The sequence below is a fragment of the Mauremys reevesii genome, linkage group 4 (genome assembly GCF_016161935.1).
Source record: "Mauremys reevesii isolate NIE-2019 linkage group 4, ASM1616193v1, whole genome shotgun sequence".
Classification (NCBI taxonomy): domain Eukaryota; kingdom Metazoa; phylum Chordata; order Testudines; family Geoemydidae; genus Mauremys; species Mauremys reevesii.
The window spans coordinates 123642733-123656351 of NC_052626.1; the positions used below are offsets into that span (position 1 = coordinate 123642733).

The 13619-nt window shown below is 46.7% G+C and overlaps 1 protein-coding gene across 7 annotated transcripts in view; it reads left to right on the plus strand.

Annotated features, from left to right (window-relative positions):
• Positions 1-13619, plus strand: part of LOC120404425 (cryptochrome-1-like) — a 63617-nt gene that overhangs the window by 37297 nt on the left and 12701 nt on the right. For 6 of the 7 annotated variants that reach the window (XM_039536931.1, XM_039536925.1, XM_039536928.1 and 3 more), the window contains 7 exons: positions 2546-2696; positions 3225-3329; positions 5905-6045; positions 7804-7974; positions 11484-11624; positions 12380-12531; positions 13405-13502. In XM_039536931.1, the coding sequence (XP_039392865.1) occupies positions 2546-2696; positions 3225-3329; positions 5905-6045; positions 7804-7974; positions 11484-11624; positions 12380-12531; positions 13405-13502 (959 nt within the window). The remainder of the gene's footprint in view (positions 1-2545; positions 2697-3224; positions 3330-5904; positions 6046-7803; positions 7975-11483; positions 11625-12379; positions 12532-13404; positions 13503-13619) is intronic. The other variant, XM_039536930.1, reaches the window with a different exon arrangement.

Genomic DNA, 13619 nt, shown 5'->3' on the forward strand with positions numbered 1-13619 from the left:
GGAGAGACTAACGAGAATGACCACGACTCTCCTACACCTCCCTTCAGCAAAGAGCGTCAGCTAGTCTCTGAGAGACGGCGCCGCTTACTCTGATTGCATCCAGTGAGATGATCAGACTGTCAGTAGCCCACACGGAAGGGAAAGGGGAGGGAAGATGGGTTCACACACTCCTAGACCCAGGCAGCTTCCTCGCCGGACTATGCCAGGCCGACTCAGCCCACCATGGGTCGGATCTCCTAAAGATCCACTAGTTACCGGGCTTGCGTTAGAGTAGTCCTGATCACGAGCGTTCGCTTCATAGGGTACTCTGGGCGTCTTCCGGTAACAGCCACTCACACTGGTGTACACACACACACACACCAAGGCCTCTTTTTTTTTTTTCCTTTTTCTTCTTTACCTTTTTTTTTTTTTTTTTTTAAACCACGATGCATCTTTACCTGGTCCGGACCAATACCATGAGGCGGTATGACAACCCCTCTTGAGGCGGTAAAAACCCCTCAGCACCGGTGCATTCGAATGCATTTACCTATGCATTACCTTATGCATTTACCTATGCATTACCTTGTTGGCCAACTCAGCAGTTCCCAATACTGCTATAAACTAACCTTGTTGGGGCCTTTCCCCAATACCACTCTGCATCTGATCTTGCTGCACAGTCAATAAGTTCAGATGGCGTGAGCCCAACAGAGACAGACGTCCTCACGGACAGTCCTCCTCCGATACCCCAATAGAGATTTCAAAAGGTCTCATACCTCTCATGTGGCGCCATGGGGTTCGAAGGGGAATGATCCGTAGTAGCTGTCTGTGGGTCCGTGGGCGTTGCCATCCCGGACGAGCCCCCAAATTGTCGGAGAAAAACTCAGTTCTCGCTTTTTCTTTTGGGTGCAGCAAAATCAAATACTTTATTATTTCTCCAGTAATTACAATGGAGGGAGAGAGTGCCATAGGACACAGGGTCGCCCCAGTCCCAGACAGGTCTCTCAACTGGTAAACAATTACAGCAAGCCTTTATACTTTTGTTAAAGACAATAACTAGCAATAATACAGACAATAGAGAGCAACAACTACATTTTGTTTATACATAAGCCATTCTGCTATCTTATTTGTCTCACTCCTAGGAAAAGCAAGCCTGCATATTTGGTTATCAGTTACAAGGTCGTAATAACTTTGTACACAGTTCTTGTCCTCTCGCCTCGCACTATCCTTGCTTCTACAAGTCTCACGTCATTAGGGTTACAGTGTGGCCTGACTCTTGCTAACTATTAGCTTGACTCTTGCTAACTGACTGACATGCATTAAAATCCCCTTCAAATCCTTATTAATTCTTTCCCTGCTTCCACACATGTTTCAGGGGGAGTAAAAAGGCCTTTTGTAACATAACTCTCTTTTTGATGTGGGTGCTGGATGACTCAGGGCCTCTGACTGACCCTCTTCTTTTCCTTCCTATTTGAAGGGAGACACTCCATCCCGCTGCACATCCATCATTGGAGAGAGTGGGGGCAGCCCCAGCAGCAGAAATGTGGGATTGCTCAAAGGGCCACAGCTCTGGGAGACCAGGAGCACCCTGAAGGGCAGGAGCAGAAGGGAACCTCCTGCTGGATTAGCAAGGGACATATGGGGAGGACAGTTGAAAGGAGCGACTTTGCCTCCTGCCCCTGATAAAACCTATCACAGCCCAGGGAGGCCCATCTCCAGAGGTGGGAAAGACAGCAAGGGGGTGGGGCAGGAACAGGGGGTTTAGAACCTGTCCTAAGAAGCTACAAGCCTGAGGATGGAGGGGAGGAGGCTCTCCCTCCCCACCCCCAAGACTAGGAGGAGACTGCTGGGGAGGAGGGGCCGGAAGGAAAGCACCTTGGCCCTCCCTGCCACAAACACAGCAGACCGGGAGTGAGACAGTGTGCCGTGCAAGGGCTGTGCTGAAGGGAGCTCAGCAGGCCAGTTGCTGGACCCAGATCTGAGCGCTGCTCTCCTGTCTCCCTCTGTCTGCATCCTAGAGGGCTGAGAACTGCCTCTCTGCACTCCCATCCCAGTGGCAATGATCTGTGCATGTCCCCACCCTTGCCACCACCACAGGTTGGGGTGAGCACATCCCCTGCTCAGACACATCCTATCGCTCACCTTGGCCTTCCCGGAGCCAGTGTCACCCTGTTACTGTCTAGTGTCACACCACAGTGGGTCTCCCTGTGTCCTTGCTTGGACTCATTCATCATGGAAGGGTCTGCTCAGAGGTGCAGCCACGGGAGGTGAGGGAGGCATGTCCCCCGACTTTTCACTATGCTGCTGCTCTCTCTTTTAGTGGCTGCAGGAGAGGCTCATTCCACCTCCTGATCACAACTCCCCACTAACGTTTTTCAAGGAGGCTGCAGACGGGGACCTCTGACTACATTACCCCTCTTGCTCTGGCTTATTGCTCTGGCGGCATTGCCCTGTACCATGATTAAAGAGGAGACAGGAGCCATCTTCTTGGCACGCTGGATGGGAAGTGCTCTTCCTCCCTCCTCTTCGTCATGTTCTCTCTTTGAAAGAAGCCTCTCTTTTAAATTAGGAGATGTAAGCCTGTCCCTGAGCTGCGCCTGGCTGAATGTTACAGGGTGCCCCTCCCTGAGGATTTGGAAATCTCCCGAGATAGCCAGTCCCCGTGGAGAGGGGGAGAAACTGAAGGGCTGCAGCGACTAGAGCAACACTTGAAAAATCAGGTGAGTCTCGCTTTTGATGTACCCGTTCCTTTTCCTCTTGCTCTGGATGTTTGCTAATAGCTCCATACTGACCCAGGTTATTATGGCCCTTATCCCTGCTGCTGATGGCTGGGTCTGATCCCAGCAGGCAGAGAGGCTGGCCATAAAGGATCACTCAGCACCAAAGCACCTTGCTTCATCCCAGCTCTTGGCTCCTGGCAGGGCTGATATCCCTGGGCTGGCATAGGTGTCTCCAAGCAAACAACTCACGTCCTCCTGGCATTTGAGAAGCCACCTACCAGGCTAAGTAGAAAAGATCTGTAGTTTGATACAGTCACACCCAAGTGGACCCTCTTATACATTCAGAATACTCCTCTAACAAGACCTGTCAGCTTTTTTGGGGAATCTGAGCTTTTGGGGGCCCATAGAGTAGAAGCAACCTGATCTCTGGCCTCACACAGAAGGTTGATGTATTTGGAGAACTAAGTATTCCAGATGGGGCTTCCTTTGCCTTTGGTGCTTGATTTAACAATGGCCACTCTACTTCAGATGTTGTTGTTGCCTTTGGATTGTGGTGCACAGAGAAGCTTGGGAGGAATGAGCTGGGGCAGCAGCTGGAATGCAGTGTCTTTATACTGGTCCCTTTTGATGCAGGTCAGTTTAGGAGATGCATTTATAAACCAGGGTGGTATGGCTCTTCATGTGCCATGAACCCTAAGCAAGGCTTCATGTGGCCTGCTGCAAGCTAGCCCCCTGTTCTGTGAGAATGACCCAGGGGCTCTGTAATACTGCAGTGTGACAAACAGGAAATTCTGCTGCAGCTTCAGGGAAATTCAAAACTGGAGGGTTGTTCCTGAAAGAAATGCGAAAATATACAGTGCAAGCAACCAGGTCTCCCTTGAGTTATTTATTGTTATATTAAATTCAGCTTATTTCATACCACCTCCAGACTGTCAGTTTAAGGTGCCCCAGGATTGTGTGCTGAGAACACATGATTGCATTGCAGCAGTTGTCATGGGGAAAACTGGAGACTGTTGGTAGCTGGGTAGGAGGCAGTAGGGATTTTTGGTCCTTGAGGAGCCAGGCAGGCTCTTTAGGATTGTAGGAAAAGTTCATTAGCTGACCATTTTTGCTCAAATAAATCATCAGCAAATAGTTGATAATGTTATTAATGATCAAAATTAGGTTTCCGAGTTAACACCCAATTGACAAATGGGATAGTTCACCCCTCTCTTAGAGCAATTATCCTAGACTATGGAAGTTTTCCACTTATCCCATTGTTCCTGGAAGACATCTCTGCCTTAGTTTGTTTTCAGTTCAGGTTTGCTTTGCAACTGTAAGGGCCAGATTATATATAAATGGAGGTTTAGAGTCTAGAGCACAGTCTGCAGCCAGTTCCATAGCCACAAGTGTGACACTTCCTGGGGGTGTGAGGCACCTTGCTACCACCTGCCCTTAGCGTGAGGACGTCTTGTCTGTGCCTGCCGGGGGTCAGCTCCCCAACTCCACTAGCCACAGGCAGTACAAGCACTGCCCTCTAGGCCTACTGTCTCTCTATACTCTATAGGTTAACCATAGGCACACTCCAACCCCCAAGCCCTGTGAACATCTCCCTGGAGGGTTCAGCCCCCTTTCCACTGAACACGCACTGCATTCACAGATTCACTGCTCCCAAAGGAACAGTACCCTCCTGCTTACCAAAAATGCCTCAGATCACAGCTCCCCTTAACACACAGCCCTTAGACAGGTTTATAGTGAGAACAAGAAAAAAGTTTATTTAACTCAAAATAGAGATTTGAGAAGTAGCAAGTAAAAGTATTGGAAACAAATGGTTATACATAAATACGATCATAACACATATCATAGACAAGAGCCTAGACTTAAATTAACAAGATGCTTTCCTGTCCAACGAAGTTTAGCTCACTCAAAGTCCCTGTGTCGTTTTCCAGCCCGGTTGGCCATGACCCTCCTTTCATAGGACAGAACACACTGACAGTTCATCTCCTTGGAGGAAGTGGGGAGCGTGTCTCTAAACTCCCAACAACCCATCGTCTTTATTTATAAACAGGATTCCCTCCCCTTCCCACCCCAAGTTGTTTCTTCCTATGTGCTCCTTTCTTGTTGACTTTGCAGTCTCTTGATTAGCATTCAGCTCAGACTGTAGATGGGCCTCCATTGTGTAGCAGAACATATACAATGCACACATGACCACCCAGAGAGAGATAAGGGTCTCTTTCCTCCTGCCTAACAGAAGCATGTTTGTCGCCTTCTCATGACTTGCCTTAACTCATAAAGATGAGCCTGGGAGCTTAAATTCCTAACTGTATTAGACACTAAAAATCACGGACTCAGTAGAGATACTGGTTTTATGTCTCATAACAACAATCTGTAACTCACTAGCCCTCCTTTGTCCTATGCCTGCAGCGGTGTTAATTTCCCATTTCATCTTGAATAGGCTCTTGTAACATCTGTAAAGTCCTTATGCTTAACAATCTGTCCCACCTTGTATTTAGCTGTAACACTCAGATTGCCTTTCTAGATCTGAAGAAGAGCTCTGTGGAGCCTGAAAGCTTGTCTCTCTCACCAACAGAAGTTAGTCCAATAAAAGATAGTCCCTCAATATTCCCTCAGTCTCTCTAATATCATGGGACCAACATGGCTACAACAAAACTGCAAACAATTAGCAATACATTCATTTTGAAATGATTCTGATGACCAGTGGCTACTGGCTCTCAGTAGAGACCTCACATGCCACCTACTAGTGCAAACAAACCATTGTGTTTGGTTACATAGGCTTGTCTCATAGGTATCAAATGGGTTCTTGTAACAGGCTGTAAAGCTCATCCTCTTGGCAGGTGATGATCCTGCTGGAAAGTGGCTTTTGCTGATTCACAATTGCAGGGGGGAAATTTCCCTACTAGCTATAAGAAAAGTGGGAGTGGCTTTCCCTGGGAGATTTAGAGTGTGGGCTGAGCGCTCCTCAAGGAGGAACCCCGGGTCATCCAAGTCTAAGGAAAAGACTTGGGTTACATTTTGTATTTCATTTTGATTTGAGTTCTTTTCACGCATATTGCCCACCTCCAGGAAGGGGCACAACTTGTGTGGCCTGTGTTTGGAGTATAGTGGGGAAGCCATCTGCCCACAGCTCTTTTCTGTTTCAGTAACAGGACATACGTTGTGGTGTTCTGCCTAAAATTGGTTCCTTTTTTTTCTTTTTCTTTTTTCTTAGGGCTGGATAGCAAATTTTACTAAACCAAAAACAATTCCAAATTCTCTGCTTCCAAGTACTACAGGACTGAGTCCCTATTTCAGCTTGGGCTGTTTGTCAGTTCGGAGTTTTTTTTATAGATTATCGAACATTTATGCTCAGGTAAGAAAATGCCGTGTGCAAATCAAGCCAACACAATGTTTATCTAACAGTTTCCTAAAGCCGACTAGTCTCCTCCTCAGCAACAGTTGTATTAATAGTGCAAAGTGGCTTTAGATATTGTTTAGAATATTATCCTTAAACAGATTAAAGCCTTGCCCTGACTAGGATTTCAAGGTGTGATGTTAGCTCGTGTTACCTAGCTCCATCTAATTAACACTTGCTAAAATTGCAGCCAAGACAAAGGGCTTGGCTACACTTGCGAGTTACAGTGCATTAAAGGAGCCCCAGGTGCACTAGCTCACTCCCTGTCCACACTGGCAAGGCACGTAGAGCGCTCTGACTCCACAGCTAGAGCGCTGCTAGTACTCCACCTTGGTGAGTAGAATAATGTTTGATGTGCCCCCGCTGGAGCACCCCAGCGTCAGTGTGAACGAGGTGTTGCATTACTGTGCTCTGATCAGCCTCCGGAAGCGTCCTATAATCCCCTTAAGTCAAGTGGCCACTCTTGCCATTGTTTTGGATATGCCCTTTGAAAGCTCCGTTTGACAGTTTGACAGCCGGCTGCTTATCTGCTCCGAGACAAAGCAACCATTACTGTGGAATGCTGTGTGTGAGAGAGAGAGGCGGAGGGGAGGGAGAGGTCTGCTGCTATCTGAACTTACAAGACAGCTTGCTGACATGCTCTCAGCCCCCCCAAAACCCACTCTCTCTCCCCCCACATACATACAACACACCCCCTGTCACACTCCACCCCACCCCATTTGAAAAGCACGTTGCAGCCACTTGCATGCTGGGATAGCTACCACAATACACTGCTTTCTGTGGCTGTTGCAAGACCTGCTAATGTGGCCATGCCAGTGTGCTGTCAGCTGTCAGTGTGGACAGACTACAGCGCTTTCCCTACTGCGCTCTATGAAGGCTGGTTTAACTCAAAGTGCTCTACATCTGCAAGTGTAGCCATGCCCAAAGAAATTGTCCTTTAGTACAGGCTAAAGTAATCAATTTGGAGGGAGGAGGAGAAGCCTAGGGTGTAACTCAACCAGCTAAAATTAAGCTAAAGGTGTCATTCCAGAGTTAAGTGGGGTTCTCAGTCGACAAAACCTAAGGGTGTTTTGGCTGCAGGTCAAGCTAAACAACATCAAGTGTGTCCTCCTTTGCAAATCTTAAATCTTGTATATGCAAAAATATCAGTTTTCAGCAGTGCATAACTCCAAAACAGATGTACACAATTTGCACAACCTTTGAGAAGAAATTATCATTGAGAACAAGCCTGGAAAATGCCACCCTACATGGAGACTGTTTCACAGTCTGCATGGGCACAGAGGTCCATTTGGGGGATCCATTTGTGGGAATGAAACCTCACTGTTTCATTAACATAAAACAGGGCATTCTCATTAACTTTTTTTAAAAGGCTACTCTTCTTCAGGGCATGAATCCAAGCAACTGTGTATCAATCAGTGCGTGTCTGGTTTAAGGAATCTTTGCTGCAGCAAGAAATCCCAGTATGAATCTATCCTGGAAGGTCAGGGTGTTACAGAAAATTATTCTAGAAGGTCAGGGAATGTTAAGTTTTAGAGGTTTTCAGCTCACACTCTTTTGGTGCTGGAAACTTTGTTTCAAACCTTGGCTCCTTGGATTCAACAGTAAAATGCTATAAAGCTAGCAGATGTTTTCAGCTGTATTCTCTGGGCCAGATCATCAGCTGGTATAAATTGTTGTGGCTCAACTGAAGTTAATGGCCCTATGTCTCTGTTGCAGTCAAAGAACCACTCTCTGCCACCTGTGTCACTTCAAGGACAGCTTCTGTGGAGAGAATTCTTCTATACAGTGGCATCAGCGACACCAAACTTTACCAAAATGGCAGGGAACCCCATCTGCCTTCAGATCAACTGGTACCAGGATGCAGAGAGACTCCACAAGTGGAGAATGGTAATGTGCTGCATTCCCATTTGAGTAGAACCGATGCATTTATTTCTCTTGTTGGCTATTTCTAGTGTAGCACAATCTATGCCACAGGTGAAGGAACAGAAGCTTGACACTGTACAGTCAGGCATGAGGGTTTATTACGCACAGCGCTGTTGGAGTGTCACTTGGCTTATTAGGCTCAGACACTGCTAAACAATTGATTACAATAGATTATATAGGGTGCCAATGGGTGGAGAGAAGGGATGGGGTGGGAGTTCCGGAGCCCCTGAATAGGTTCTAGCAGCAAGACAAAATGAGCACAATAAGCCAATAACCTAAAAGATTACATAATGGCTCCGCCCATAGCTCAGGTTAACATATTTGCTAATACACAGCTGTTATCGCTCAAATTCTCCTCTTGCAATGTATAAGTTAAATCCTGATTTCAGGTCCAAAGGAATGACAGTGGCTCTTTCCAGACAGATTGGCCCACCGGTACATTCCTGGAGGGTCTTAAAGCAAAAAGCACAGTAAACAGCAATGACAATCGTGTATGGTTTATCAATGCGTTCCTGCAAACTAAGATTGGCATGTGTGAGGGACAGATGCCATAACTCAGGCTGTCATGTTAGGCCTCTCCCTGAACCCTGGTCGGCACTTGGGGAGTATGTACAGTTATCTTTTCCTGAACCAGGGAACAGACTTTAAGGTCCCTCTCAGTGAGTTATGTGACTATAACTCATGGTAAGCCTCCTAATTACTGCTCTCCACCTGGAGTTATGCTGTCTCAGCTTATTTTATATATAGTTGAACAAACAAGGGTATTTCAAGCTTATCCCAGCTTTTCTTTAGCCATGTATCGTCCATTGTTAACTAGGCCTCATGCCTCAGACCAAGCCATGGAGTTTGGGCCTATGTGAAAGATTCTTAACAGAGACTGTGGTCAAGATCTTACCTACATATTATTGGGATTTTGGCCCTTCAACAGGACTGTGAATAGCATTAAAAAAAAAAAAAATCAAGCCTCTGGGTACAACATACATTTCATAGAGTATCTTTCATGCAAACTGTATCCCAAAGTAATATAGAGAATTAAATGCTTAGGAAATGATTGACTTCATCAAGGTTTATATTGACCAGAGAATTGAATATAGCCCATCCACCTTTTAGACACCTGAGCACAGGGCTGGAAGCCAGGAGAATCTGAGTCCTATTCCCGCTTGTTCTCCTGACTGTCTGTAATACCCCAATGAGACAATTCAGAAGGGTTGGAGAACAGTGTCTTCAGTATATGCCACTGAAGGAGATGGGGATGAAGGACTCTGTTGGCATTCCAGCCCCAGGATCTTGCAGTAATGTTTCACCCGTCATGGCCCCTGGGTATTTTTTATTTCCTGCTGACTCTTTGGAGAGTTTTCCAACCAACCAACCAAAAAACCCAGGGAGCCTAATCTGTATAAGAGGAACACAATGATAATAATTAATACCTAGCTCTCACACAAACAAAGAGCCCGCTCCAGGCCCCTCAGTGCAGTGTGTCCATATAACCATCATCAATATTCTTATCGTTTGCTGTTTTTCTTCTTCAAACCACTTGATGAGCATTGACTCCTCACTGCACTCTCAAGCTGTTGGCAGGTGTCATTAACCCTGCTTTACAGATAGGAAGATGGGCACAGAGCAATGAAATTACTTTCCCAGGGCCACAGAGAAACTGATCTTCATTGGTGCCAGGATAGGAACTGTAAAAGCAGCAGAGTCCTGTGGCACCTTATAGACTAACAGACGTATTGGAGCATGAGCTTTCGTGGGTGAATACCCACTTTGTCTACATGCATCCGACCGAAGTGGGTATTCACCCACGAAAGCTCATGCTGCAATACGTCTGTTAGTCTATAAGGTGCCACAGGATTCTTTGCTGCTTTTACAGATCCAAGCTAACATGGCGACCCCTCTGATACAGGATAGGAACTAACCTCTCATTAGCCTACATATGCTAATTTAGCCAAGTAGCTCCTGAAAAATAGGCTATTTGAATCCTAATATCTTCCTTATAATATCCTAATATCTTTGCATATTCTTATGGCCCTGATGACCTACTGCTACAGGTTTAATCCTTCACAGCCTTGCACCCTATGTTGTCTCTGCAAAGTGCTATCATTCCTATCTGGTAATGCTTGACACCTGTTTAGCATAGGTGTCTATGACGATGCAAGTTGCTAGCCAGAGGAGAATCACAGAGCTGGGGAAAAATTTTTGGACAAATAGTTTATTTGCTGAAACATACAGTTTTTGGTTGACTCCAAACAAATTTGCTGAATAGTTTGGGCCCAAAAAACTTTTTGGGGAGGAGGAGGCCTGCTCCCTATAACTTCTGGTGCAGTGGTTATAATATTCCTCCGGGATGTGAGAGACCCAGGTTCAATTCCCCCCTCACCCTGATGTGGAGAAGGGATTTGCGCATGGTGAGTGCCCAAGCCATGGGTCTCTCAATCTCTCCTGCTGACGCTGTTCCAGTATGTGTACATAAATAATCATTGGAATAGGTACCTGAACTTGGATCTCCCACATCCCAGGTGAATGCCCTAACCATTAGGTTCTAAAGCAGCAGTTCTCAACCCACAGCCCAATTAGCATTAGCTGTGGCCCAGCTGTGTGCTAAAGGCTGCTGAGCCGCGCAGGAGGATCCAGGTTCCCAGCTGCCTGGCATGGCGGGGTCTGGGCTGCCTGGCCCGGCACAGCGGGATCAGGGTCGCCAGCCAGCCTTGTGTGGCGGGGGTCCAGGGCTGCCACCCAGCCCCACACAGCGGGTGTCCAGGGTCTGGGGCTGCCGCCCAGTTCCACAGGAATCCGGGGTCAGCGTCAGGGGTACCGGCTGGCCCCATAGGGCTGAGGTTGGGGTTCAGGCTGCCACCCGGCCCCATGCAGCCGGGTCCAGGGTTGGGGCTGCTGCCCAGCCCTGCCCAGTGGGGTTCAGAGTCCCTGCCGCCCAGCCCCCCACCTAGGGCTTCATTCCTGGCCCCACTCTAGTGGAGGGGTCTCTGGGTGGGAGGCGCTGGGCATAGGAGAGGGGTCTGAGGGGTGCGCTGTGGTTATCAACCTGCGGACCAGGTAATACAAAATAAGTTGAGAACCACTGCCCTAAAATCATTCTCATTCTTGTTCCCTAGTCCATTGTGCCAGAATATCCCATACCTCAGTGGCTAAGTAACCCTTCAGTGTGAACAAGGGTTGCACATTGGGCCCCTAATGCCTGATCCTCTGACAAAGTGACAGGTCTCTGTGCTTAAAGAAAGGGCATAGCTCAGTGGTTTGAGCATTGGCTTGCTAAACCCAGGGTTGTAAGTTCAATCCTTGAGAGGGCCAATTGGGGATTGGTCCTGCTTTGAGCAGCGGGTTGGACTAGATGACCTCCTGAGGTCCCTTCCAACCCTAATAATCTATGATTCTAAGAAGCAATTCTGGGAGGTGAAGGAGGAAATGGAGTACTGTGTATATTGAGCAGGAGGACAGAAATACGTTGTGTGTTTTAGGCTCAGACAGGGTTTCCATGGATTGATGCTATCATGACTCAGCTTCATCAGGAAGGTTGGATTCACCACCTTGCTCGACATGCTGTTGCCTGCTTCCTGACTCGAGGAGACCTCTGGATCAGCTGGGAAGAGGGCATGAAGGTTCACAATCTTTTCTTTCATTGTTCATTGGCCTGTTCCTAAAGGTGCTTTGATGAAGCCCCTGTGAAATGCAAACCTTCTGGAGGATTTGAATTGTTGAGCAATCATAGAATCATAGAATTGTAGAACTGGAAGGACCTCAAAAGGTCCTCTAGTCCAGTCCCCTGCACTCATGGCAATGTTTTATATGCTGTGCTCCTGTGGTAAGGTTACGTTAGAAGTATTATACTATTTTTAATACAATAGTGCTCAGAAGCCCCAGTTGAGATATGGGCTCTGTTGTGCTGGATGTTGTACAGATACATGCATCATAAGAGGCACAAAGAGAAGTGACTGGCTGAGCCTCGCACAGCAGGCCAGTAGCAGATCCAGGAATAGAACCCAGAATCCTGAATCCTGACTCCAGGTATAAAAATCCAAATTCCCGCTTACTAGCCACAAGAGAGAAAAACAAATACATATGCACATATCAGCGTAGTTCCTACCAATGCCTCCTAACCAGGTCCTAGGTCCCCGAGCTGCCTGCAGGTCTTTCCTTCACCATAGCCTGCCCAGACTGACTTCCTTCTAGTAATATATCCCAATAGTTCCCAGCCTCCCCTGCTCTTAAAGGGATAGCACCCTATTTCAGTGTCTTTTTAACAGCCTTTGCCCTTTAGTTCACAGACCTGCATTCTTTACTTCCTTGCCACAGAGGTGTTCCCCACCCCCAAGATGTGTTGTTTTCTCTCTCTTTAATTTCTCATGAAATACAGGTGTTTGAAGAGATGCTGTTAGATGCAGACTACAGCATCAATGCAGGAAACTGGATGTGGCTGTCAGCCAGCGCTTTCTTCCATCAGTACACACGCATTTTCTGCCCGGTCCGCTTTGGCAAACGCACAGATCCAGAAGGACAATATATCCGGTAAGAAGACACAGTGTAAGAAGACACAATGTAACAATCCTTTTTATTTTTTTTTTTATTTTATTTTTTTTTACTATTCCAGGTACTTATTTGGCACCTGCTACTGTAGTATTTGAGTACCTGGCAGTCTTCACTGTTAGCATCCTATAGTCCAGTGGGGTAGGGCAAAGCTATTATCCCTGTTTTACAGATGGGGCACAGAGCAACTAAGGGACTTGCCCAAAGTCACACAGGAAGCCTGTGGCAGAACAGAATATTGAGCATGTGTCTTCCAAGTCCAAGGCCAGCGCGCTCACCACTGGGCCATCCTTCTTCTCTAATGCAATAGTTTATCAGTCCCTACCACGCTTTCTGGTCCTGTCCTTGTGCATTTTAGCAGAAGCCTGCACTAGGACTCAGGAAAGCTGGGTTCTATTCCTGCCTGTGCCACTGGCCCAGTGGATGACCTTGGGCAAGTCACTTTCCCCACTCTATGCCTCAGCTTCCCCATCTATAAAATAGGGATCATGCTCCTGACCATCTTTGTGAAACATTTTGAGAGTTACTGATGAAAAGCGCCGTAGATCATTAGTGTCTCATCATTGCTGATAAAGATATTGATCAGGCTCATGTTTAAGTAATTGGCACTTTTACAATAGACTTCAATAAGAACAGAATCCGGCGCTAACTAGGTATTTGTGTCTAAGCATACATTCTCCTTTTTCCCTTGCCGCCTCCTGCAGTCTGATTCATTTAGATCTGTCCCAAACTCATACAGCTGAGAGAGACATGCTGAAATATCAACATGGTTGCTTAGCACTCTTGTGCATTGAAATACTCAAGTATTTGCCTAGAGAATTTAAATATGTATATGTATGTATTTTTTTTTTGTAGAAAATACCTCCCAGTGCTAACGAATTTTCCTTCCAAGTACATCTACGAACCTTGGACAGCACCAGAAGAGGCACAGAAGCAGGCAGGATGTATTATAGGTAATTCTGAGGCCATGTTAAGGATTTTGCTACTGATACAGTTGAGTGAAAATAAGTATTTGCTTGAGACAAAAACGTAGCATTTGAACCAAGGATTTGGCCCTTACATTCTGAAAT